Source organism: Simochromis diagramma, unplaced genomic scaffold (genome assembly GCF_900408965.1).
Source record: "Simochromis diagramma unplaced genomic scaffold, fSimDia1.1 OVJJ01000545.1, whole genome shotgun sequence".
Classification (NCBI taxonomy): domain Eukaryota; kingdom Metazoa; phylum Chordata; class Actinopteri; order Cichliformes; family Cichlidae; genus Simochromis; species Simochromis diagramma.
The window spans coordinates 7,990,805-8,016,935 of NW_024387371.1; the positions used below are offsets into that span (position 1 = coordinate 7,990,805).

The window sequence follows — 26,131 nt, forward strand, 5'->3', positions numbered from 1 at the left end:
AAACAGACACAGTGTGAACTCAAACTGATCAAAAGCAATGCAAAGAGGAAGAAAAGGAACCAGGAAATTGAGAAACAATTTGAGACACAAGATGATGATCAAGATGCAAACTGAAGAGAAAATTATGTTTAGAGATTCCTGAATAAATGTGATAAATTTGTCTGTGATATACTTCACCTCTGCAGTCAACAGAATGGAAGAAAACTTCAGTTGCTCAGAAAATCCTTAAATTACAACTCCTCATACAAACGTTGGTGATCAGAAAGGGGAATCTAGATGTCGCTGCTCATCTGGCTCACGATCCGTGTGTGAAGCACAAACAGAGAGTGATGCGTTCTTTAGGTTTGGTGAGGGAGAATGACAGAGACAAACCGGTGACCTCGTGTTAGACCCATTACATGAACACTGAATGTAAACTTGATTCAATTCTGACCCATACTGTAGGACAAATAACGATTCTTGTGAGTTCTGGACAGGTGGACGGCATCTGTGATGAGCTGAAAATGTGCAGTAGAACTCACATTCTGGGGTTTATTGTGTTTGTTGATTGTTTTTGATCTTTTCCCATGCAGGAAAGCCTTTATTCACATAACTCTGGACAAGATGGACATTTGAGTGCAACACCATCAGGGGTAAAATGGTCCCAGCACAACTGGGATTTACAGAAATGCGTCTACATCTTGTCGCTGTGGACAAAGGGGCAGAGATACAGATCTGAGGGACAGCTACTAACGTGAGAAACTCGTGTTCGTGCTGTGCACTTGTTGGTCCTTCAGCTTCATCCCTGCCACAGAGAAGATAAATGTCACGACATACAGAGACCTTGGTGGTGTTGTGAAACTGAAAACAGTGGAAACTGTCCACCGTCTCTGCTTCTAACCATGCCTCTTTGATCTTTGTTGTTTTTTGTGCTTTTTTATCATTGTGGTAAAGTCTTCTATGGTCGTTCCCTTTCCTGTTTAACCTTTACAGCCAATCAGCGTTTAACGAAGGCAATGCTGCGCTGGCTTTTTGGAAGAGTGTGTGCAAGTATTTCCCGCAGCTTGCGTGCTGGTTGAATTCCTGTAATCCTTCACTCCACGTAGCCAAAGATGTCAAAAACAGTCTTTGTAAGGAGCTCCCTCTGCATCTACAGACCCCACAGGTTTGCCAGTAAAAGTCTGAGCACTGATTCTGAACAGTTCTCTGGTTTGAATTTGCACCGCCTCAGTGATGCTCTTAGCAAGTTCAGTCGCCCATGCCTGTGATCAGCCAACCACACCAAGCAGGGGCCATGTTGTCTGACACGAGTGCCTTGCACAGCTGGAAATTCAACATTTTTTTTTTCCATTTAAAATCAGAAATCGGCCCTAAATAGAATAAAACTTGTTTAGCAGCAGTGAACGTGCTGCTGAGGAAACATCTAATGCAGAAAACACAATCCTGTGCCAAAGACCTTTTCAGAAAAGAAAAAGCACACTGCTCCTGGTGTGGTGATGCCAGTATTACCACACAGGCATGAAAAGACCTGAATTGTGAATTAGCTGTTTGAATGGTGAAGATGTAAAGCTTTGTGCCTTTCCACTGAGATCCAAAGACAGCAGAGTCACTGAATGTGGGAAACATATACGCTATTACTCCTGTTTTAAAGATGGATTGCTAACTTGAGGAGAAAAACAAAACAAAACAAAATTTTAGTTATTTGACAGTTTTTTAAGGACGTATTGTTCTCATAATGTGCTTTACTTAAAGATACTGACATTACGGGTTATGGTGCTGTGATTTTAATGGTCTGGCACACTTGAGAAAGACGCATGAACTAAAATAACGTGCACACCCTGATTTAAATCAGGTCTCCTGCACAGATCACTTAAAATTGCCTAAAAATACAACCACATTATCTCATCTCATTACAGTTATTCATGCAAGACATTTTTAGCAGAGCAACTAATCTGCGACCTCTTAATATTCAATAACTAACCTTCCAGCAGTGAAACTGACGCAAAACGACCAACAAAGACAAAAAGCACACAAATAACCCCAAACAAGGCAGGAGAAGAAGCAACAAGAAGGAAATGCAATATCACACCAAAACGACTTTTATGGAATAGAACAAGTCTCACAAAAGTGGCGCAAAACTACAATAAAATGGCACAACAGCTACACAAAGCCCCACACTAAAGCCGCAGAGGGCCCCGTGTCTATTATCCTGACCAACACAGTGAAGTTTGAAGTATTGGAATTAAATATGGGTGAAACTCTTCCACGTGGACCCAACGGTTCACCTCAAAACTAGTTCCCCATAGAAGAAATGTAAAGTGCGCCGTGCGTGAAGGCTTTCAGAGGTACCGGTCCTGCTCTGACACGGAGTTGCCTCCACGCTGAGCCGCCTGGTCAGACACATCCTCTGCAGCCCCGCACACACTGCTGCAGCTGCCGCCAGCAAAAAGCGGATTTCCCCTCAGCCAGCTGAACTGTGTCACACCGCGGTCGCTAGAAAACTGACACCAAAAACAGAAAAGGAGGAAAAAAATAAAGAAAAGTAAAATGTCCGGCTCACCTTGTGAGTGAAATCGATTCCTTACAGCTCCCAAAGTCGCCGCTCGTTTGTTTTCTATCTAATCATGATTTGAAAGTTTTGAAGTGAAACAGGAGAGGATGTAGAGCGCTGACAAAAAGGCCACCCGCAAAACGGCCAGTTCCTCTATCCGCGTGTGTGTACAAGGAAGTAAAAGTTAACTTGCATTATAGCCCGCAAGTTATAAAAAAGTCCGGAAGCAAGGACGGTATCTATGCAAAGTACGAGAGGGCAGTGAGCTGCAGGATGAGCGCTTCTGATGCTCAGGCTTGTGTTTTCACACAAAAGTCGTAAAAGGTCGTTTATAACACGTTTCTCTGTGTGGTGGAGTCTTCTCACAGTCTCGCGCGCTCATGTAAACACGCACACAGCTGTTTGACCTACGAGTGTCAACTAACAGGGGCGTTTCCAGGTTTTTTTATTAACGGGTGGCACAACAGGGGGATGCGCGGGGGGGGGGGGGGGGGATTAATTATATCAGAATAAATACAAAAACAAACAAAGTGGAAACTGTTTAAAAATTCACAGATTTATGGGAATAATAATGGGAAGAAAATTACTGCGCTGGGATTACCAGGGCGTAATGGCAGGAAGGCACCTAGCAAGCCTTTGTTTTAAAAAATTAGCATCAGATTTCAATTGCCTGGATACATTTATTGGGGATTGAGCTTTAATTCCAGACAAAATGATTTTGTCTACTCTGTACCAGGGGCAGTAGCGGTTTTTAGGCGACACGGGCGGTTGCCCGGGGCGGCATCGTGGTGGGGGGCGGCATCACGGGCATCGGCAAAAAAAAAAAAAAAAAAAAAATGCTCGTACTTGTGCTGCCCCGACGTCAGCCAGTGCATATTGGGAATGGCATCGGCACCGATCAGTTTTTGTCAGGTTAGGGCTGTGTGCAGACAGGAGTGGTGGTAAGGAGGACCCAAAGTGCAGCCGCTCGGAGGCAAGAGTGTACTTCAAAACAGCTTTAATGCTAAACTCAAACAGTAACAAAACCGAGACGCCAAAATAAACTTACACAGCAAGATGCAGGTAGATCACCAACCAGACACAAAGAAACACAGGGCTTAAATACACAGAGGGAGCAATCAGGGAATGGTTAACAGGAGGGAAACACAGCTGGGGCAAATCAGGCCTAACGAGACAAGGGGAGCAAAACCAGACGCATATACATGAGACACGGACTTTCAAAGTAAAACAGGAAACATAACACAGACTGAACTAAAGACACAGACTCACATGCAGGCACTGCAACAGAGGGAACAGAGACGTGGGACCAGGGCAGACAGACACTGACTGGACACGGGGTTATAGCAACTAAGGATACACAGAGACGCCAACTAGACAAGGGGATACAGCTGACAGGGGAGACAGAGCAACTAGAGAAGACAGAGACATAAACCATAAGACAGAACTCAAAGAAACCAAAGACTAGAAATGATAAATAATATAATAAACTCAAAAACCCTGGGTCAACGACCCAGGCATCCTAACAGTTTTCTATCGCCCATTTGCTGGGAGTAAGGGTGCCCTCCGTTTGCGAGGTGCGCCTGCTGCTTGCAGCGCAGAGAGGAGAGGGCGGGGCAGCGGGGTATTCTCTGACCGGCTGGAGCAGCATCTAATAACCAACTCGCAAAATAAAACAAAATAAAAACAAACCAACAGACACGAAAACACCAGACATTATAATACAGACTTATAATTTGCACCAATGTTTTTTTGAAACTCTATACACAAAAAGTGAGCGCGAGAGCCCTCGGTGCGCCTGCTCGCTGCTGAAGTCAAAGTAAACTTTATTGTCATCTCCGCTACAGTCCAGTATATAGAGAGACGAGATGACGAGGCTCCAGTTACAGCAGTGCAAGGAAACAAACAATAAATATAAAATGAGTAAGAAAATAAATATACACTTTAGGACTCGGGGTAAAGGATCAATAACAATTTAAAATTCATCATTTACAGTTTGATGATTTAAAGTCTCACACACAACCTGTCGAAAGGGGAGGGGCCGGCTGCTTCCAAATAGAGCACATTTCATTCATAATGATGTAAATCCAAGCCCATCATCTATTCATGATTTGAATCCTGGGTTGTGTGAAATCTCAGAAATGCACCCTAGACAAAGTGAATCTGTGAACTAAGGTGTAGGTGTGTTAGATCATGTTGTGGTGATCCTCGGGTTGGGGGATTTGTGTTCATACTGGAGTGCAAAATTAAAACCAATGGAAGATGGACAAGAAAAGTTCAAAGCCATCAGGTGCTCAGTTTAGAAAAAAGGCTGTGGACCATTAACCAATGTTCGCCCTTGATGGCAGAGTGCGGCACCTGGAGCCGGGAACAAGCTTGCAAAGAGCACGCACATTTTTTGCCGCCTGGGCACACACAAATTAATTGGGAGATGCAGACTGATGCAACAAAAACCAGTAAGCAGGGTGTACACTATAGTCTATATAACACAGGAGTATTAGGCTATTATGTACACGGTGGCAAGTTGTCTGAAACAAATGAGAGTGCTGTGTGTGCAACAGTGCGGCAAACATTACTCGTCCTTTTATTTAATGCACAAGTAGTGCTGGTCATTATCTGGTAGCTAACTGGGTAAGGGTGCCATGGCTCTGTAGCTCTGTCTACTGTTATAGGAACATATTTAGTTTCAAAGGAAGTTACGGGGCTTTCCCTCCTTTGTAGAGGGCTTGTATTTCACCAAAACTATCTAATATGCATATTCACACACATTATTATAATTATGATATTCTTTTTTTTTTCTTTAAAAGAGTGTTTTAAAGAAAATACATTAAGAAACTGATTATTTTTGATATATATATAGATATATATATCTATATATATATAAAAACACCCAGCACGCCCCTGCGGGTGGTTTATCCTTCAAGCTCGGGTCCTCTACCAGAGGCCTGGGAGCTTGAGGGTCCTGCGCAGTATCTTAGCTGTTCCCAGGACTGCGCTCTTCTGGACAGAGATCTCCGATGTTGTTCCCGGGATCTGCTGGAGCCACTCGCCTAGCTTGGGAGTCACCGCACCTAGTGCTCCGATTACCACGGGGACCACCGTTACCTTCACCCTCCACATCCTCTCGAGCTCTTCTCTGAGCCCTTGGTATTTCTCCAGCTTCTCGTGTTCCTTCTTCCTGATATTGCTGTCATTGGGAACCGCTACATCGATCACTACGGCCGTCTTCTTCTGTTTGGCTACCACCACTATGTCCGGTTGGTTAGCCACCACCATTTTGTCCGTCTGTATCTGGAAGTCCCACAGGATCTGAGCTCGGTCATTCTCCACCACCCTTGGGGGCATCTCCCATTTTGACCTCGGGACTTCCAGGTTATACTCGGCACAGATGTTTCTGTACACTATGCCGGCCACTTGGTTATGGCGTTCCATGTATGCCTTGCCTGCTAGCATCTTGCACCCTGCTGTTATGTGCTGGATTGTCTCTGGGGCATCTTTACACAGCCTGCACCTGGGGTCTTGCCTGGTTTGATAGACCCCGGCCTCTATGGATCTTGTGCTCAGAGCTTGTTCTTGTGCTGCCATGATTAGTGCCTCTGTGCTGTCTTTCAGTCCAGCTTTGTCCAGCCACTGGTAGGATTTCTGGGTATCAGCCACCTCCTCTATCTGCCGGTGGTACATACCGTGCAGGGCCCTGTCCTTCCATGATGGTTCCTCGTCTCCCTCCTCTTTCTTGGGTTTCTGCTGCCTGAGGTATTCACTGGCAGCAGATATATGCCTGAATACCTCAGGCATATATAAATATATATATATATATTTTAAATATGACAAAATGCTGATTTTCCAGCAGCAAAATTATTTAATCTCTGCAGTTTAAACATTAAATAAGCTGCATTGAGTGGCTAGTCATACAAGTGGAAGCATTAAAAATGCTTCCACTTGTATGGTGAGTCTGAACTTTGTTTTTCAACTCGGTCCATCACAAAAGGTAATGCAGCAAATTTATTTTGAATTGAATGATTTATATAATTCAGAATTAACATTATATCAATATATCAAATAATACTGCTGAAATATAATAGTACAAAAGTAACACGACAAAACTCTGCTCAGACTGTAAATCTTATATAGTGATTTCCTACTCTCCCAGAGCACTCTATAGAACATGCCCTAGTCACTTTCTCTAAACTGAGTGCTTCCTAACTACATTCACACTCCAATGGATGCAACAGAGAGCAACTGGGGTTAGTGTCTTGCAGGCATGCAGACTGGAGCAGCCAGGGATCGAACCACTAACCTTCCAATCAGTAGGTGACCTGCTCTACCTCCTGAGCTACAGCCACCAAGTGGTAAACATGAGTAAACCGTCACTAGGTTTTGGATAAAGTGTACACTCACAAACCTGTCAAACCTGCATTTGAAATGTTGGCTACCATATCAGTATAGTATTGCAACATGGCATTTGGGTCTTCTAACTAAAATAGGAACATAAATAGTGGAGCATTGCCAGACCTGGCCCACATCTGGTTGACATAGACTCTGCCATGACACCAGTCAGTCAGAAGTGCCAGCTTGATGCCGGACCCGAACCAGACCTGTTTTCTATGAGCCTGGGCCACATAAACCAAACCACAATCAGGCCAGATGCAGCATACCATCACATAAACAGTGCCATCTACACCAGGCCTGGCCCATATCTGGATGACATACCACTTACCATGACACCAGTCAGCCAGCAGTGCCGGCTTGACACCAGATCCGGGCCAGGCCTGTCTGCTATGTGGGATATAGTGCTGCAGAACTGTGCACCTCCTCATTCTTTTCCCACATGTTTGCACTGAGTAGGAGATGCTCTGTATCCCATTGTACACGTGTACAGTGACAATATTATAACAGTATAATAACAGTATGATGCCATTCCATATTAGATTCCTGATGAATTTGGGTTGTTGTTGCTCAGCCTGTTTCTATGTGCCACTTTGTAACTTTGAGCAAACATCTCAGACTCACCAACATAGCACAGCTAAGTTTTTCCATCAATGTGAGTAATGTTAACTCTGAGTCATGTCTGTAGCCAAGAAAGTGAACGCAGGGTATTATAAAAGAAAAAAAGGGAGTGGGGGAGGAGAAAGCTGCTCGCAAGAAAGGTGAGCAGAGCACAACTAACATTATTCTAGCATACATTTTTAAAATAAAAGCGGAATCTAGCCACAACAGTCTGATTGTGAAATGCAAAGCAGGCATTTTTTTTTATCATCATGAAAAATCGTTTTTTGACTGTTTCTGCAGCTACAGACCACAAATCTTACTCTTTATCTAAACCCCTGTAACTCAGATCCTACTAAAGTGAAAGTACATTCGTTTTTTCATTTCTTGCTTTAAACATCTTATATACACACTGGCCACACGTTGGGCTGGTGTTGGAAACACAGATTTGGGTCCATGTTGCCATGTTAGCATCACACAGTTGCTGCAGATTTGTCAGCTGGACACCCATAATGCAAATCTCCTATTTCAAAACATCCCAGGTTTTCTGCTGGACTGATCTGAGTTCAGTGAACCCAATGTTGTGTTTGAGGTAGCTGAGCGCTGTGACACGGTATGTCATCCTGCTGGAAGCAGTCATCAGAAGACACGGTCGTAGTAAAGAGATGGACATGATCGACAATTCTCAGGCAGGCAGTGGTGTTTGAACGATGCTCAGTTGGTACTAATATTTTACTGAAAATGTGCAAACTGTAGTCTCGGTTTCTCAGTTTGGTCTTCTGCTGCTGTGTCTTGTGCATTCAGAGATGCTCTTCTGCACATCTTGGTTGTAATGAATCTTTATTGGTGTTATTTTTGCCTTCCAGTCAGCTCAAAGCGTTCTCCTCATACATCTGACATCAAGGTGTTTACACCCGCTCACTGGATGCTTTTATCTTCTTCAGGTGATGTCACATTTTGGTCACCTTGACCATGTCAGCACACCTGAGTTGCTGCGATGTGATTGGTTGATTGGTCGTCTTAAAAAGCAGTTGAACAGGTGTATCTGAAGTGGCTGCTCACCGGATGTGAGTGAAAAATTATTATAAACCAGGGATGTCGTAGGCATTTGTTTCACCTGCGTTAGTCATAGGTCCAAACTCCAAAGAAGGATCATGAGTATTTTCACTCGCTGAAACGTCCTGGAAGCATTTGTTCATCAAATGTTTTATAAATATCTTTTAAAAAAGGGCAGCACAGCCTCATTTCCTTTACTCTGCATTTATAGTCGGCCTATTTTCAGAGAGGAAATTTCCCACTGCTTCTTCTGAGCAAAGAATGATTATTTACAGCTGAATTTCCTTTTAAGTGAATAAAACAGTAAATGTAATATGTCCTTTGATAGCAAGTTAAGTTTGAGGTTTACTAGGTGACATCAGAACTATGGAAAAGTCAGCATGTGTGCGGATCAGGATGAAGAGAATAAAAACCCTGCTCTGCCAGACAAAGAAGAAAAAGCTACAAAGATGAATATTTTAGAAAATATGACGACACAGTCAAATATTTTACAAAGCCTAAGTTGGAGAAAATATTCCAAAGAGTGTAAAATATGAAAGGATCCCAGATTACGTTCATTTCTGGGAATATAATATTTAAATCTTTTCCTTATACAAATACAATAAACATAAATGTTTATGGGCCCAGAGCCGTCATGCTGCTGTTTGAAGTGCTGTCAGATTATCTGATAGATTTGCATGTGTAACTTGTCTCAGTAATTTGCATGATAGCGAGAGAGGAGCGGGCGAGACGGGAGGAGGTGAACACAGAGCCACTGATCAGCTGTTTGTATTAGCAGTTATTCGTCTGTGCGTCGTGCCGGCGGACATAAAGTCACATTCGAGCAAAAGTGAGAAATGGGTCAAAGTAGCTACAATAAAGTGTACACACAGAAAATAACCAATAAATAATGAATACACCAGATTTCAGAGCTCATGTTGCTAACACTTGCTATGCTAACTCACACAGTCTAATTTGTTCCAGCTGAGTGAACAAAATCTGCACCGTGCACTTTTTTAACAGCTGACTGAACTCTGTGGTCACTTTAAATAAAGAAATAACATTAAGCTGCTTTTCTGTGTCTTCACATCCATCAACCGTATTAATGCAACATTACCGATTTCCTGTTTGTGCAGCTGAACACATGAACACATTATATTAACACAGCATATCGACTGGTGTGTAACAGAAGTGGATTTCCTAAAGCTGCTCGTGGATCAAGTGGCTCTACAGCGACGAAAAGACAGGTTGTGTTTGTCCTGAGCTGAAAATAAAAGGTTGAGGGCTGTTTCCCATAAACTGTTCAGTGAAGTGAGATTTACAGAGTGCTGGGACAGAGGAAGGCTATCAGCTGCACCTCTGTACAACACGTCTGTTAGTTCTTCAGTTACTGATCCCTAAAGGTTATATTGGGGGATGTTTTTAGGGGAAGCATTTGCCTACATTTACATGTAAGGCTGAGCTGTGACACACTAGACTGTGGTTACAATTGTGGGGTGTGGCAGAAATAAGAGAGGCCTAAAAGAGGCCTGTGTCTACAACTGAGCCAGATGTCTGGCTGCTGATGGTAAGACCCAGCCATTTCTTGGGAATGTCAATTCAGTTAAGCGGGTGTGAATTAACTGGCTCGCTTAACAAACAGCTGAGCTCAGTCAGTGGCTCATTTGTCTTGTGGGCCTGATGTAGAGATCCCAATAGTCTCTCAGTTTACACCACCTCAGTTCAATGAGCTGGCGGCGACGTGAAGAAAAGGTTTCCTGGACTCTGCAATCCTGATCTTTATCAGCGTAACCACAGAACGAGTCAGTGCCAGAGCTGCTCAGGCAAAGGTCTGCATCACTGCCTAAATATGGATGATGGAAGATGGATGATATGTCACCACTTCCTTGCACTGTGCCAAAGAGAAGCTAGCGCGTCTTGTAAACGGGCGACTTCAGGTGATATCGGCTCAAACCTGCAATCATTTTGGTTGCAGCTGACATCACAAGCATGAGACTGCAGGACACATGTCACTTCTAGTTTTGCTCCATCTTTAGACAACCTGAACATTTACAAAGCTCGCCTTATTCTGCAGCACATGGATGAAGTCTGTGAGCAGAACTAACAAGCTCCGCCCACAGGACTGATAGAAGAAGCCAGAATGGAAACGCCGAAAACTCTCTGCTGATCCTCTCGTGGCCACTCGAAGATGGCTCCAATGGTGAGTCTGAACTTTGAAGCCTCAAAGCCTTTGTCTGCTGCCAACTGTGGGTGGAAAGATAAGCTATCAGCTAATTCTTGGATAGCAAGCTGCACCCATAAACCTACTTGTGGTGTGGTCGCAATAACTGACTATCCCGACAGTGGGACTAAAATTTATAGATGTCTGCCAAGTGGCAACCTCTGAAGAAGCATCTTAGTCACATGGTAGAGTACACCGTACTTTATTATTCCTTGCGAGCTTATTGGGAACCATAACTGTGCTTTATTTATTAGGGGCTCAAACTAGTGACTGAGACAATAAATACACATCGGAAGTGTTTAGTATGGACACAGATCCAGGGAGCTGGAGGATGTTTTCCCTCTACAGTCTGCAGACGTCATTCTGAGACTTTACCCTGCCCGGCCATCAGACAGAATGCAAGGTTAACACACTTCAGCTACATCTATCTTTTAAATACAGTCGAAGAATCAACCATGGAAGCATTTAAAGTAGCGAGCAGCACCCATCTTCGCACACTGCTTCACCTTTCACACCGGAGCAGAGCAGCTGCTGCTGTAAACTGCTGCAAAAACAGCAAAACAGCCTTTTAAATGAATAACAGCCAGTTAGTGCAACAAGTAAAGTGCTGCAGCTTCTCTGGACCAGCTCACTCTGCTGTTCATATGAGTAAGAAGGAAAATAACACCAAAAAAATCAAAGTAAAGCATAAAAAAAGGCTTGAAATATTTCACTTTATAAGTAATATAATACAGATTAGATTACAGATTAAATAGAGATTTATTGATCCTCTCGCTGATCAACCACAGACCTGCTCATCAGTCTAAAACACTGAAGCATAAAATCACACGTGACTTAAAAGATGAAATTCACAGTATCACATCTGCACAGACGCTACACGCCTGCTGTGATGCAGCATTCCACAGTCTTTGTTTATTTCGCTTTAAGCTGTTAATTACTCAGCTTATCTGCCCAGAATCCAAGTCAGGATTTGGACTTTGTGCTAACTGGTAAGGAATAGTAAATCCAGGAATGTGTCCAGTTTGTAAAACAGGTAATCAAAGTTTCTGTTTCTTGTCTTCGTGAACTTTACCGGAAGGAAAAAGGAAGGAAAAAGAAGCTGTGATCGCCAGTGTTGTAAATTCCCTGAATTATTCCTCCAAGCTACGTCTCTTCAGTCTGATTCTTCACTTTGTGTTTTTTAATAGTGATGAAATGAATTCACTCCAGTGCAGCTCAAATGTGAACACGTCCATCGTGCTCTCGCTGATGTAAAGCAGGCCTGAAACCTGCACACTGGTGACAAACCACACTGTGCAGACCACCTTTAAGCTCCCTTTAAATCCACATGAATTAGTAACTGGGTAGACTGGGGGGGGGGGGCATGAATGGAAGCGATATATAGCTGGGTGTGTTTACAGTCACTCCTGGTCATCCTCTGGTTCTCTGAGGCCCTGACTGTGCATGGTCTTCCCTGTGATCTCCATCAGGGCCTGGGCCTCTGGATCCACATCCAGGATGCTCTTCTTAGCTCCGCCCTCCTCACCCTGTAAAGCAAAATAATAGGCACAGAAAATAAAAACACAGTTTTTAAAGGAAACAGCAGGTTCATGCAGAAGAACTGCAGCTCTCGTGGTGCAGTGCATGCTCTGTGCATGCACTGATCAGCATTAGAGTGCAACAAAATCTCCTCAGTGTGAGTTTGCCATTAGACAAATTCTGCTGTGTGAAATGTTGTACTTTCATATATTATTAATGCAATATACAACTGCACAAAAAGTTAGTGCTCTGTGCATATTAATTACCTTGAAAAATAATTTAGGAAAGTAACATAAAATGAGATTTGTGGAGTAATAGCACACTGGGCGATAAACTGGTCTGTCTGCTAAACCTGCAGAGTTACTGATCCCTAAAGGTTATTTAGGAGGATGTTTTGATGGGAAGTCTTTGCATACATTTACATGTAAGGCTGAGCTGTGTTGTGACACAGAGACTGTTGGTTACAGTGGTGGGCGTGGCAGAAATAAGAATAAGAGAGACCTAAAAGAGGCCCGTGTTTATGACAAAGCCACCTGACTAATAGCTGTTTGGGTATCACCTTGTTGCTGCACAATATTATTTTATTTCTGTCAAACTGTGCTATCTTTGGTATTACTTGTAGATTCAACAGAAGTAATGGGAACAAATGATGTGTTTTATGACAGGCTGCTAGTGGCAAAGTGCCTAAAAATGTAATTTAAGCATTTAATTTGAAAGAAATCTAAAGAATAACTGTGAAAATGATCAGGTACAGGGAGTGGACAGAAAAAGCCGCCAATGTCCAAAGAAAACATTTGAAAGAGCTTCAAAAAGCCTGGAGAACGATTGCTCGGGAGTCCTTTGAATTTAAAAGGAATTGCTCCTTGGAAATAAAATATGAAGAAATGAGGGGTGGCTCAAGACTTTTGCACAATATTGTATGCAGGGATACTAAAGAGGAGATTCTGTCTGTTAGTCAGGAACTTTGAAGGAATAATGCATGTTTCCTCTTTGTCCTCTCTGGAGCATCCGAGTGTGTGTGTCTCTGTCGACTTTCTGAAAGTCGACAGAGCCCCTTATAATCCCGTGTGCCTTATGTATGAACTCTGGTTGTGTTTACTGACCTCGAAACGATTTTATGTACACGGCGCTCGAAAATCTGTCAAATGTTTCAGTGCGACTTTGCTGAGCTACGAAGCCGCACCGCTTGATGGATTGTCGGAGCATTACGGCTATCGTAGGCGGAGCCTCGCGGAGTGATACGTACTGTGCTTCAACATAATGTTACCGTATTGTGTGTGTATAAGCTCTTTTTAAGTTTTGTGGATATTATACATGGTTATGCTGAGGATGTGTCGGCCAGTTTCCACTGGAAATGCCTTTTGGTTAAACTGTCAGCGAGGAATTTGCATTTGCACTGTTACATTTTTATATAACTTTAATGCAGATAAAAAACAGCTGCTTGTTTAAGTGAAAATACATTGATGGGTTTTTTTTGCACTAATAAAGTTGTGGAGTTGTAAAGTATTTTGTCTCGTGTCAATTATATCGTCAGTTATATCGTTATCGCAAATTTTCAAATGTATATGGTGATAAATATTTTTGTTCATGTCGCCCTGCTCGACTATCCCAGCAATTTTCTTTTGATTAGACATAAAAGCTGCAAACACTAAAAATGGGCTCTAAAGAGAAACTTTAGTTAAGGCCCAAATCACACAAAATGGAAACATGTATTTCTTTGGTTTGACGGAGATGTTGTTTGGCTGTTTGTGTTCAGACAGCCACACATTGTTGGCTCCAGGTACACCGACTAACACCCAGTGTGAACCTTCTGACTCTAGGTCAGCACGGGTCTTTATTTTGCCGAGTTTATAGAAGAATTTGAACAAGTACTCTGACCTCCTCGGGCTCTGGGGGTTTTCCCACAGCCCACACTTCAATGGAGTCCAGGGTGAAGTCTTCGTCTCCAGAGAGCTGAGGGCTGCCATACGTGGTGCACTTGGGTCGTGCCCGGCTATGACCACGGCCAAAGTCACTATCCAGCCACAGGCCGAAATAGCCGTGCTGACCGCCCATCCCCTGATGAACACCAGACAACACATCTTTATGTCAGTTAACACAAGCAGGTCACACAAAACAAATCATTTTCGGGGGCCACTCAGGGGCAAATAAATAAATATCGTCCCTTTTTGCCGCTGTGTTCAGGAAACCAACCGAGTACCTTTCTATGCTGAAATCTAACCAGCAGGTGAAAGTCAAAGTGAAACGCCTGAGAAACCGACTCCTGTCCAAACGTGGACAGGAGCCGCTGCGTCCACGCTGAGGAACCTATGAAATGTTCAAATGATTTCTAAATGATCAGAAGATGTGCTTAGTTTGTCAGGTCAGGCTGAACATAGCTGCTGTATGAGGTACAGAGCCACATGCTCCTGAGTATTACAGCCTGCTTACTGCACCGCTGAGATGATGATGAGATATTCTGCACTTCTGTGGGACTTTCTGTTGAAACTCTTCTGATTCTGGACAAAATCGAAACTTTTACTCTTTTTAATTCTGCTGTCCAATTATTCGAGTCATCATTGGCAGATTTCTGTCTACTATCATCTGTAGACCCTCAAATGTCAAAGACAGCGCAGCTCTACATTACACCTGAAGCACAGATACTACACCGTCATTGCACTGTGACAACAACAGGTGACACTGATATCACTGAGTGTAGCTGTTGGATCAGTGAGCCAACACTGCTACCATCAGGTCAGAGATAACCAACATGCTCAGCACACACCTCAGGAGAATTCTTAGATAAAAGGGTAAAAAACAAAGCTTTTTAAAATTCACTTTCACACAGACTGCTATGTTCCCTAAATTACACACAGCTTCTCTAAAGATATTAAGGCTCTGGTAAAAGTAAGAGGTTATGTCTGAGGATATCTGTGATGAGCACAGGCCCTGAGGAACATTAATAAGTTCTCTCCAGCTGAACGAGTGTGGTCTCACCAGTCCGTTGGGCATGGTCTGCTGGTTCTGATTGAGGTACATGAAGTGTTGGTTGTATCCTGTTGCTGTATAAACTCTCAGTTTGGGGCTCACAGTGAACAGGAAGCATCTGGAGTCACCTGCACACACACACACACACACACACACACACAAATATACAAATTATGAAGATGTGAGAGGAAAGTCAAGGGACAGCCCACAGTATTCAAAGCAGTGGTGTTACTTCCTCAGTGTTTCATTTCATCCGTGTTTTCAATGAGTCTCTACCTGCTGCCTGACATATTTGTATCTATTAGAGCTGACACACTTTCTTTCTTGTGGTTAATCTTTTACTGAGCTGTAAATCTCATCCGATTACGTACTGCTGTGGAGCACCTTAGAGAAAAACCAAATGATGTTTCAGTGATTTGACATTTACAGATGTCTCAAGATATGCACAGAAAAAAAAGTTCTGCAAAGGATGAATAGCAAAGAGGTTTGTGTTTAAAACGCAGCCACGGCTCAGAAGCATAAACAGTAACGCAGCGATTTATTAAGAGCTCTTTGCTCCAAACGAGCAGCAGCTTCTGGGTCAGAAAAATGAAGCCAATGTAGAAGAACTGCAGCTCCTCTCGTTAATGCAGACTTCAAAATGAGTCGAGGCCCACAGACTGCCCAAATCCACAACATTTAAAAAGACTAAAGAAATAATTTCTGTAATGTTGGTGCCTTCTGGAGCTGTTTTACTGATGACAAGTAATACGGCTCGTTGTTTGATACAGCACCAATGGTTTTACCAGAGAGAAAGTTATGCATCCATTTAATCCACATTGTCATTTTGATGCTAAAATCCACACGCCAGCAGAGATGTGTTATATATTTACATATAAAATATTAAAGGAATATAACAAAATATGTATAAATATTTGTAAAAATTATCTTAGGTGCTTTTTTTTAAACGTTTTATAATTTTTAGATTTGCTGTGTTTTTTTTCAAATATTGTATCAGTCCAGTTAAGATAAGATGAGATAAGCTTCACCACACATGAGAAATTTGTTTTGTTACAGCAGTAAGTGAACAGTGCAAAGTTACATAGCAAAAATAAAAAAACCACTGGAATAGGATGAGATGATATGAATAAGAATAAGATACTGTACACAATAGAATAAAATAAAATACTATATACACAACTGAGTAAAATACAACGTTGTTAAAAAAGAATTGCACCTAGTGTTATTGCACATACGGCAAACACACGTGTGTTTGGTCAGCTATGAAGTCTTTGTTGTGGAGTGTGACAGCAGTGGGGACCAAAGACCTGCAAAATCAGGTGAGTCAGTGCACTGAAACGTAATTCTAATGAATGAAACATACTTGACAGAGAAATCGACATCATGCCTTCTAGCTGGATGGTGTGGAAAGTTGTGGTGTGGGCTAAGAGGGGTTACATCTTAAGTCACGATGTAGATCTTCCACAGACATCTAAATCACGCTTAATATGCACTAACTGGTGTATGTTCTGAATGACAATAAAGTATTGATTCTAATATATTCTATTCTATTCTAGACTAGAGAACAGCGGCTTCAGAAAGATGAAGAAATTCAGCTAGAAACAAAGTTTTTATGTGTGGCTTGTTTCATGTGAATCGTGTCTAAACCACAGCATCAAAGAACTTTTAGTTTTCTTTAAAAAAAAAGTAACTTCCTGTTCGGCCACTCAAGCCTGTGCAACAGACAGGTATGACTCGAACCCGCGAAGTTAAACACTCACTGATTTTTCTTTTAAATCTGGATGTACGGTATTACTTGGTTTTATGACAGTGCCAGCAGCTCTCAAAAACAGGTCACTGTGATTTGTGCGGTCCCTTCTTGTAGGACCACAATCAGAATGATTTATTTCACTTGGCTAAATGTTAGAATAAAATATTAAAATATTCACTTTGTGGCCTTTTTTACATTTTAGAGGAAACAGGAAAGCTTGGAGGAAAAAAATGACATTAATGAAGTAACATCGTGGCAAATCATATATGCATCTGTCCTTTTATATGATTCTGATTACAGAAACTCCCAAATCACCACACAGTTAAATTCTCCCTGAGCGGCTGCATCAGACAATACCACTTAAAGAAGGATCATTTCGAGCTGTGAATCATGCAAAGCTACCCAAATACAGTGCAAGAATAAAAATGAGGTGGACTTCAGCTCTTTTGCAGTGGGAGCATTAGTCTGTGGCATACTTTTGGCATACTTACCCTGAAACTGAGGTTTGACCTCCCAGGTGTGGGAGGCGAAGCCCCCAAAGACCTGCCCCTTGGTGTCTCTGATAAGCAGCAGGGTGGGCCCCTGCTTCATCAGGCCGGCCACCATCCTGGTAAAGCTCTCCCCGTGCAGCCGAGTGGAAAACACAAGCCTCCAGGGGGCGCTGTAGCCATCTGGCAGCTGGTGAGATTAAAGTGACGTGTGGAAGAATATGTGTGACATCTGATGAATGATTTGCTGTTATAATAAAAATCACACTACAACAGAGGAGGTGGATCGGGAGTCTGAAAGGTGACGGAGAACCTGTTCCCCTCTTGTTACTCAGATCACTGAATGTCTTGTTTCGCCACTTTGCATGACTCAGTGCTTTTAGTTCTTGTTATCCCACTAACACTCCCCCTATTCTTCGCAGCTTTCACCACACTCTGCATGTGAGCTGCTGGAAAGACGAGTAAATGCTGTGCCAAACCCACTGACCAACCCCACTCAAAGACAGCAACTACTGCCCGCTCCACTCTGTTTGTAGTAGAGTATATAAATACAAAAGCATGATTGCTTGGCACATTCATTTAAATGAATGCACTCCCAGCCTCTCCCTAACCTAAAATTAACTCTACCTAGAAGTTAAAACCAAGTCTTAGCCCTCAAACAGGCCCTTCAGAAGGCGTGCGAACATGAGAGTTGATCGAATTTCTTTTACAACATTTCATATCTTTGATTGTCTGAAGCTCAAACAAGTTCTCAGAGACACAGCCGGACAGGTTCACACACTTGCTTTTGTCTTTGGTTTCCTGTGACAAACTACTTCAATCGCTCACTCGTGAGCAGGCGAGCAGTTCTTGAGAAAGCTGCAAGCCACAATCTCTCCATTCTGCACGGCCATGTTTAGAAGAACACACACACATTCAGCGAGTACATCTTTTATTGTAAATATTTGGACAGTGATGCACCTTTTGTCATTTTGCCTCTGCACACAGGCCTCTTTCACCTGCATCGATCTGTTTGAACCCCCCATATGGAAAAGACTCAGATGTGGCCTACTTCATATAGTGAATCATATAAGGCTTCTATGATTTACTCATGAAAGCGTTCATATATTGTTTTAGTAAGTATCCAAAACATACAAGTTTCATTTATATAATTTTTCAAGGGATCTTATATCTGTTTTCACTCTTGTATGCTTTTCATACAAGTTTTATACAAGACAGATACAAACTTCATAAGATTTATATATATCTTTTCCATATGGGTCGTAAGTGTTAAAGCTACATGTTTACCTGTGATCAATATCAGTAAAAGCAGTGAAACAATACAAGACATCTGAGCAAATTCTGATAGACTGGTGGTGATAAATGTGTTGCAATAGTTAGTCGATTCATTGATTCTGATTACAGATTCTGGTTAATTACAAGGAACACTATGTAGGCGGCTACTTTCTGTTTTAATGGTTTAAAGAAGGCTTTTCCTTGTTTGAACATGAAAGCACCCCGAGCTTTCATAAATATACCAGAGACTCATATTAGAGTTGCAATATTTAATCAAGTAATTCCTTCTCCAATCAACAGAAAACAGCTTGTAAAAGACTTAAGAGAGTAAAAAGGAAGAAGCCAAATGTCAGAGCTATTTGCTTGTCTTGGTCTCTAAACTTACTACTTGAATGTTTTTCCCGTTTTACTAACATGAAGAACAACATTACAGCAAAATATGGAAGATGCCAGCATGTCTGCAAACACTCGCTCCTGGTCGGTGGCTCCGTCTCAAGCCCTGCGTGACTTGACCTTACAGCGTCTTAGATGCAAACAGGCAAGTTAACGTTACATGATTAGCGGTCATGTGACTGCAAAACCTTAATGGAAGTCTATGGCAAAAACAGCGATCCGATTCGATCTCTAAAAGCTGTCATGACACACTAACAATAACATTTTGTAACTTTTTTTAATCAGTCTCGTCTAAGAGGAGACTGATAAAGAAATCGACCCAAATGGCAGATGGCCCCGCCCCTCCCTGAGCCTGGTTCTGCTGGAGGTTTCTTCCTGTTAAAAGGGAGTTTTTCCTTCCCACTGTCACCAAAGTGCTTGCTCATAGGGGGTCACATGATTGTTGGGTTTTCTCTGTATTATTGTAGCGTCTACTTTACACTATAAAGCACATCGAGGTGACTGTTGTTGTGATTTGGTGCTGTGTAAATAAAATTGAATTGAACTGAATTAAGACGAGAGGATTAACCAGGTAAAGATTGGCCATTAATGAGTGTTTAGTTTCACAGTTCGCTCGAGCCTTTGCTCTGTTTTTTTGGTTGCAGACCTGTGTTATTCAAGTCAGCAAAGTTTCAAGAGTTAATTATCCAACTGACAAAAGCAACTTGAGAAAAATGAAAGTTTGGAGAAACATCTTTGGATAGTTCGAGCCTTGTGAACGTTAATTTGACTTGGCTACATTTAATATGAGTTTGCTGATTTAGGATGACAAAAAATCCTAAAATGAGAGAATAATGTCTTGGTGTTGCTCTTACTTGGCACCAGAGATGGGCAGTAACGCGTTACTGTAATCTGATTACTTTTTTCAAGTAACGAGTAAAGTAAGGGATTACGCTGCGTTACTGCGTCACTAAAACCGTGATTTCGTTTGCGAGAGTGTCTCCTCACAATGATGTAAGCGAGCGCGACGTTCGTGACAACAGCTGTGTGCAGATCAACAATGGATCATATATCGAGTGCGGAGAGAGTATGAGCGTGCAGCGTTTAAAGCGTGGAAGTACTGACCTTACTTTGAGTTTGATTCCGTAAAAAGTGACAAAAACATTAGTGTCCGCTGATCACTGCGTGGGAAGAAAACTTCTTTTTACAGCGAAAAAAACCCTAAACGTCCGAGCAAGCACCGAGTAGCTACGACGTAATGGGAAACTCACAGAGAAACTCGCGGATCCTCCCACTGACATGACGGCTGTGGCACACCTGCACCAGGGCAAACCTCCACCTGCCCCACTCCTGCTAAACAGGTGAAAATAGAGCAACAGGACCGCTACTCTTTGATTTTATTTATTTTCTGCTGTGAGTGTAAACACAAAAAACTATTTTATTTTATGTGCTGGAATGTGCAGAAAATAGGTTTAAATGTTAAACTAATTTCTTCCAGTCAGAGAATGTTGCATATGATTAAATTTTTGCTTGATGCATAAAGTTAAAAGATTAAAACTAATAAAACAAGTTTTAAAAAGATACTTTTCCATTTGATTACATTTTGTATGATGGATTATGCAGAAAAAGTAGAATTGGGCTGAAAGATCTATCGCTTTATCACCTCTTCAGGTTGTACATCGTGTTTTTAAAAAGTAACTAAGTAACTAATTTCTTTCTAAAACAAGTAATCAGTAAAGTAACAGGATTACTTTTGGGGGAAGTAATTAGTTACTGATTACTTTTTTCAAGTAACTTGGCCAACACTGCTTGGCACCCACCTGTACAGACCACATCAGGTGCAGCCAGTAAAAAGATCTACTTACTGAACATACATACATAGACTGCAAGTGTAGCTACAGCATTACACTTCGTTGTACATGTACTGTGTACATTTGCTGTGTACATACATGTACAATAAAAGGCTATTCTATTCTATTCTATTCAAATAAAGGAAAGATTTGTTGTCTTCACACCGAGAAACAGCTTATTAATGTCACACAGGTATGAGACATCTGAAGCAGCACCAGATAACTGATGTCAAGGTGTAGGTCTCATGTTGGAACTAGAATCGGCTGGATCGCTGCGTTTCTAAAATCTAGAGCACCTGAATACAGTTTATATGTTTGCTGTTTGCACTGCAGTAACACAACTAAGTTCTCATTAAACAGAAGTGTAACACCAAAATGTTTCAGGGTGTCTGAAAGTTTTTTGGTTTTTTTGACTCCATAAAAAAGCAAAAATATGCTGGTATATACTGACCTGTGGAGCCAGAAACATGAGGCTGGGGATGTCCAGTAGACACTTCAGTTCATTCCAAGGCGTCTCCCTGCAGGGGGGCAGCAGCGTCGGGGCTGGCCGGTTGCTCAAAGACACACTCAGTCCCTCAGCTACCAGCAGCTCCAGGTACTGTGATACCTGCTGTACCCTGAAGATCCAGTCTTCCAGACAGGAAACATCACAATCCCCCTCATCTAATGAGAAAAGGGGAAGTAGTAGATTTAAAGTAGATTAAGTCAGAGAAGTAGAAGTCAGAGTTTCTAAAATATTCAAGAACTTCCAAATCAGCTCTACCTGATGGTTTGAGCTCAGAGCACATCTGCTCTGCCAGGAGTTTTACACCCAGGGAGATGTCACCCATCCTCTCTGGCTTCCAGCCCTGCAGGCGTCCTCTGTGGACCAAAATCTGAACTACAGCAGAGACCAGGTCCTGGAGGAACTTTAGTGAAAGAGCAGGAGTGCTGTAAGAAGCACAGACAACAAATGCTGCAGAAACCAACACTACACTCTACTCACCTCCACCACCTGCTCACATGTGACAACCGCTGCCGCCCCTGCCGCATGCTGGGACATGGCCATGATGAGGGGGGCACGTTCTTCTGCAGTTCCCCGCAGAGTGTCTGCAAGGAAGACGATCAACTGCTCTCGGCTGACTCCAGAGGGGCCGGCGTATCCGGCCTTCCCCGTGGCTGCTGGAGCTGCCAGTCCAGGGTCGATGCTGGACATGCACCGGTAGACCCTCCTCACCATCGAGCCCGGTGCCACGCTGCCCACTGATGACTGGGAGAAACAAAATGTTTAAAGAAACCCGGTGACAGAAAGCACCTCTACACCAAGTAGTCAAAGCATCATAGTCACAAAAACAAATCCTGCCTGATAGGAAAAGCTTAAAGATGTACAAATGGAAAACTGGACTTCTTAAAACATGTGAAACCTGATGTAATGAAGTCGTGATGTTACATACAAACTATTATTCAGGCTTTTACCTGTTCCATCTGCTGACACACTTTTAAATCTTATTTTGAAAACATTTAGTACTGCTTCCACAGTCACACCTGCAGCATCTCCAGCGTTATGGTCTTCCCTGCGGCGCCCCCAGCACCACCCTGGAGCTTGTCAAAAACCCCCTCAACCACGGGTCGCTCCTCGGGACGGAAACGGGCCAGCCGCTTCTGCACCACCACACTCTCAGCGTTACCCATGATGTTCTGCAGTCACACACAAAGTACAGCAGAATGGAAATCATCATTGTGTGTACGTACTGCCAGGCAATCGAATCCAATTCAAAGAAAAACAAAGCAATATTACATTTGAACCAACCTAAAGATAAATCGATATCAATGAAAAGAGGAGCAACGGCTATTATTTTAACCACTGGGCGAGAGGCGGGGTACACCCTGACAGGTCGCCAGGCAGTCACAGGGCTAAAAGTCAAAGAAGCTAAAACAGGTGATGAGTTTATGGGCTCGGTTAAAGAAGCTAAAATGAAAAGAATTCGATGATAAATTTTTAAAACCTCCTGTGAGCCGAGCAAATTAATCAAGTTTAGAAATTAAGAAGAATACATATTATACCAAAGACAAAAATGTAGCTAAGCCTAAATAGTGAAGCCAATGTGCACCTGCAAAGGCGGCAGGGGCGACTCCCATGGTTGCAAAAAGACTTCTGGTTGCATAGAAGTCTAAGGGAAAATCATACTCTGCTCCCTTATGAAGCCACCTGATTAAACACTTTCTGAAGATTTTATGGGCTCAGTCTTCAGAGGCATCATAAAAGGGGGCAGGCTACCAAGTTAGGTGGGAGGGGACTGGGCAAGTTCCTAGTTCTTTCTAACCAGGATGACCTCTGAACGGTGAACATCGACACATGTGACAGGCATGTCTGGACCCGGATTGCAGGGCTTTGGGACACAATGAGCAGCAGCATTTAGATGCTTTATGATGAACTTAATTGTCTGATTAATAAAACATTATGTTCAGCTGCTTCACTACAGCAGCGTCTCCTGAGATCTCTCCTGGTTAGGCAGATGTGAAAGCGCCACTGTGGGCTCACTAACTGGCTCAGTGAATACGTTGCACTCCCAGTGCTGATTAAGCTTTATCATTTAGTGGTGACTCCATAGTGGCCTGTATATTATGCCCCTCCGATTAATATGAATGGAAAGGACACAACAGCAGAAACGCTAGTTTTTATAATGTAGTCCAGCACACATGGACGGATGGACCTACATGTGTTTTCTTTCTGTCTTAATCAGCTGCTGATGCCTGAAAACACGTTTAAAATCTTTGTCTTTCTGAAGGCGTTTCTAGATTCCCGAAAAACTCATCCAACCATCCGAGAATAAAAAACAGCAGCTTCACCGAGTAACCTGCGACAGTTTTAACTACTTTCTGTGGACGCGGCCATCTTTGTTTGGACTCAGGAATCGCAGGTGCACCCGGGAAGGAGGACAAAATTACTCTTTATCATTGCATTGACAGGAAAGTTTTTCCACCCGATGATTAGAGGCGTCCTTGGCTATTCTAAAGATACACACAGAGGTGATTTAAGAGCGTTTAAAACGAAGCTAGCCAGGCTACTTTTCATCAGCGGTTAGCTGACACCTGGATGAATGCTGGGGTTAAAGTAACAGAGCCCAGCACTGCTTCATGATTATCCTTCGCCGAAAACGTCGTGTTTGATTAGCGAAGACAGATTTTATGCACCGCGGTCTCCGACAATAACAGTAAATGTGTCCGTGAGGCGCAAACCTTTGAATGAAACAGCTGCTAAAAGCTTTCCATCCTGTGACAGCAACACTTCCGGGTCTTGCAGGAGCAACAGCCAATGAAAGAACGAAATGTCCACGCGCTTCAGGGAGGGGGCGGAAACAATGCGCGTGAGCAGCCTGGGCGCGTTCAAAGCGCCTCAGGTACAATACTGAAATACCGGAATACCAGTTGTATTCATACAATATTTCTGAACATGATTATCAGATAGATAATACTATATACTCAAAAATAAATGGTATACTATAAATACTATTCGAGCAATTTGTACGACGTACATCATTTTTTAATATTTACATAAAGTGACATGGGTATGATAATATTGAAACATTTATTTTTAGCAGGCATTTGTCATATGTGCATATGAAGTGATAAAGTGTAAAATTTGTAGCGTTATGAAAAACCATGTGTGGAGTTTTTAAAAAATATCCAATGAAGGCCATATTTATCCTTGAAAAAACGTCATAATTTCATAGGCAGGAGATTACTGTGAATGTGACTTTATCAAATGAAAGGAAAGACTTTGTAATACCACATAAATCGGCTTGCATCATATCTCATTTCTTTCAGCACACTCAGATCCTGGGGCCCGTCACATCAGAGGGCTCCTGGTTTTTAGAATATACATGAAGTAACACAGCTTGATAACAAGACACAAAACAACTATTAAAATCGATAATCAATCCCATAAAGACAAAAAAGAACCACAGGAAGAAGAAAAACAACTACAAAGAGACTCTAAACTCTCAAAATACCCACAAAGAAAATGATACAAAGGTCTCAAGGATATATTTTTAAAAAAAAGAAGACTCATTCAACAGTTTCTGTAGTTTTCCTCTTCCTGAAAAACTGAAACAAATAGTAATTTATTATCCAGTTTTCGTACTTTTGTCTCAAACCTGAATGTGTGACTCATACAGCCCTCATAAAGAGCTTGTATTGTTTTCATGCTCCCGTCCCCTCTTTCGCCAGTAGAGGGGCCACGAGAGTAACTAAAGACAGACGGGAAGGTCCTCTGCAGAAACAGCAGGCAGTTGGAAAAATGCCTTTTAAGGGCATAAGATTTGCTGTGTGAGTGCTCGGAGTTGGATGTGTTGCATTGTAATGAGGGCTTTTGAATATGAAGGTGACGCATTGCCATCTGCTTGCGTCACATAAACAGGATATGGTGGCAAAGCAGAGAGTGCAGTATAAGAAGAACCTGAGAGTTAGAAGACCAACCCCGGAGTGCATCCACTGCAATAAAGCCACAGATAACTGGGTCATAAACCTGAACGACTCAGTGAAGTTTTGGTAGCACGAATACTAAATGGAGTTATCATCACTCTTCTGAAGCTCAGCAAAATGAATTAAAGTGCTTCTTAGGCACATTTTCTGGTGGACCTCCACCTGCCTCCATCTGAATTTGAACCTCACTGCCTCTAGGCTTTTGCTTAGTCCTAGAACCACACCTTCCAGATTTTTAGTCTTTCTGCAAGTTTGCTCTCATGTCTGCTTGATTCTGCATTGCTCTACTTCATAGTAAAGACCTACCCACACACATTCACAGTGTGAACTTCTGTTGACTGTAGTGGAACTTAACGGCACCTGCCACAAAGTGTTTAAAGTTGCAAAAACACATTTGGGAAAACTCAGCAGCGAGTCTTTCTCCAGAAACTGCGTCTGGGTTTCTCAAGAACAGGAAAAAAAATCCAAAACCCTTGGTGTGAGCAGTTTCAAGTAGGAAGTATTTGCTTTCTAGTCTCTACATCGACCAATCAAAGGAAGCATGTAACAAGCTCACATTACAGCTCAGCCGAGGGAGACGCCTACTTGTGTAATGTCTATGAGGGCGAGCTTCTTTCTAGGCGGGCGCAGTTCAGCAGAAAGAAAACAGTTTGTACTTCAAAGTTAACGGGGTCTGTG

General features: G+C 42.4%; 2 protein-coding genes across 6 annotated transcripts in view; both read right to left on the reverse strand.

Annotated features, from left to right (window-relative positions):
* The window catches only part of plcg2 (phospholipase C, gamma 2), a 46,052-nt gene extending 43,128 nt beyond the window's left edge, over positions 1-2,924 (reverse strand). The window contains exon 1 of the mRNA XM_040008026.1: positions 2,540-2,924. The gene's annotated coding sequence lies outside the window, so the exon portion shown is untranslated. The remainder of the gene's footprint in view (positions 1-2,539) is intronic.
* Positions 2,925-10,955: 8,031 nt separating this feature from the next.
* On the reverse strand, positions 10,956-24,327 carry meak7 (MTOR associated protein, eak-7 homolog). 5 transcript variants are annotated; one of them, XM_040008235.1, is made up of 10 exons: positions 23,080-24,202; positions 22,779-22,882; positions 22,514-22,666; positions 21,975-22,238; positions 21,753-21,897; positions 21,441-21,652; positions 17,496-17,682; positions 15,264-15,382; positions 14,166-14,345; positions 10,956-12,295 (listed from the first exon to the last, which is right to left on the reverse strand). In XM_040008235.1, the coding sequence occupies exons 3-10, from the start codon at positions 22,658-22,660 to the stop codon at positions 12,170-12,172; spliced, it is 1,380 nt and encodes a 459-aa protein (XP_039864169.1). In that variant the 5' UTR covers positions 22,661-22,666; positions 22,779-22,882; positions 23,080-24,202; the 3' UTR covers positions 10,956-12,169. The 5 variants fall into 5 exon arrangements, with proteins under 5 accessions (XP_039864169.1, XP_039864168.1, XP_039864170.1 ...); XM_040008234.1 differs by lacking the exons at positions 22,779-22,882; positions 23,080-24,202 and adding an exon at positions 24,209-24,327; XM_040008236.1 differs by lacking the exon at positions 22,779-22,882 and having other exon boundaries at positions 23,687-24,202.
* Positions 24,328-26,131: the final 1,804 nt, after the last annotated feature.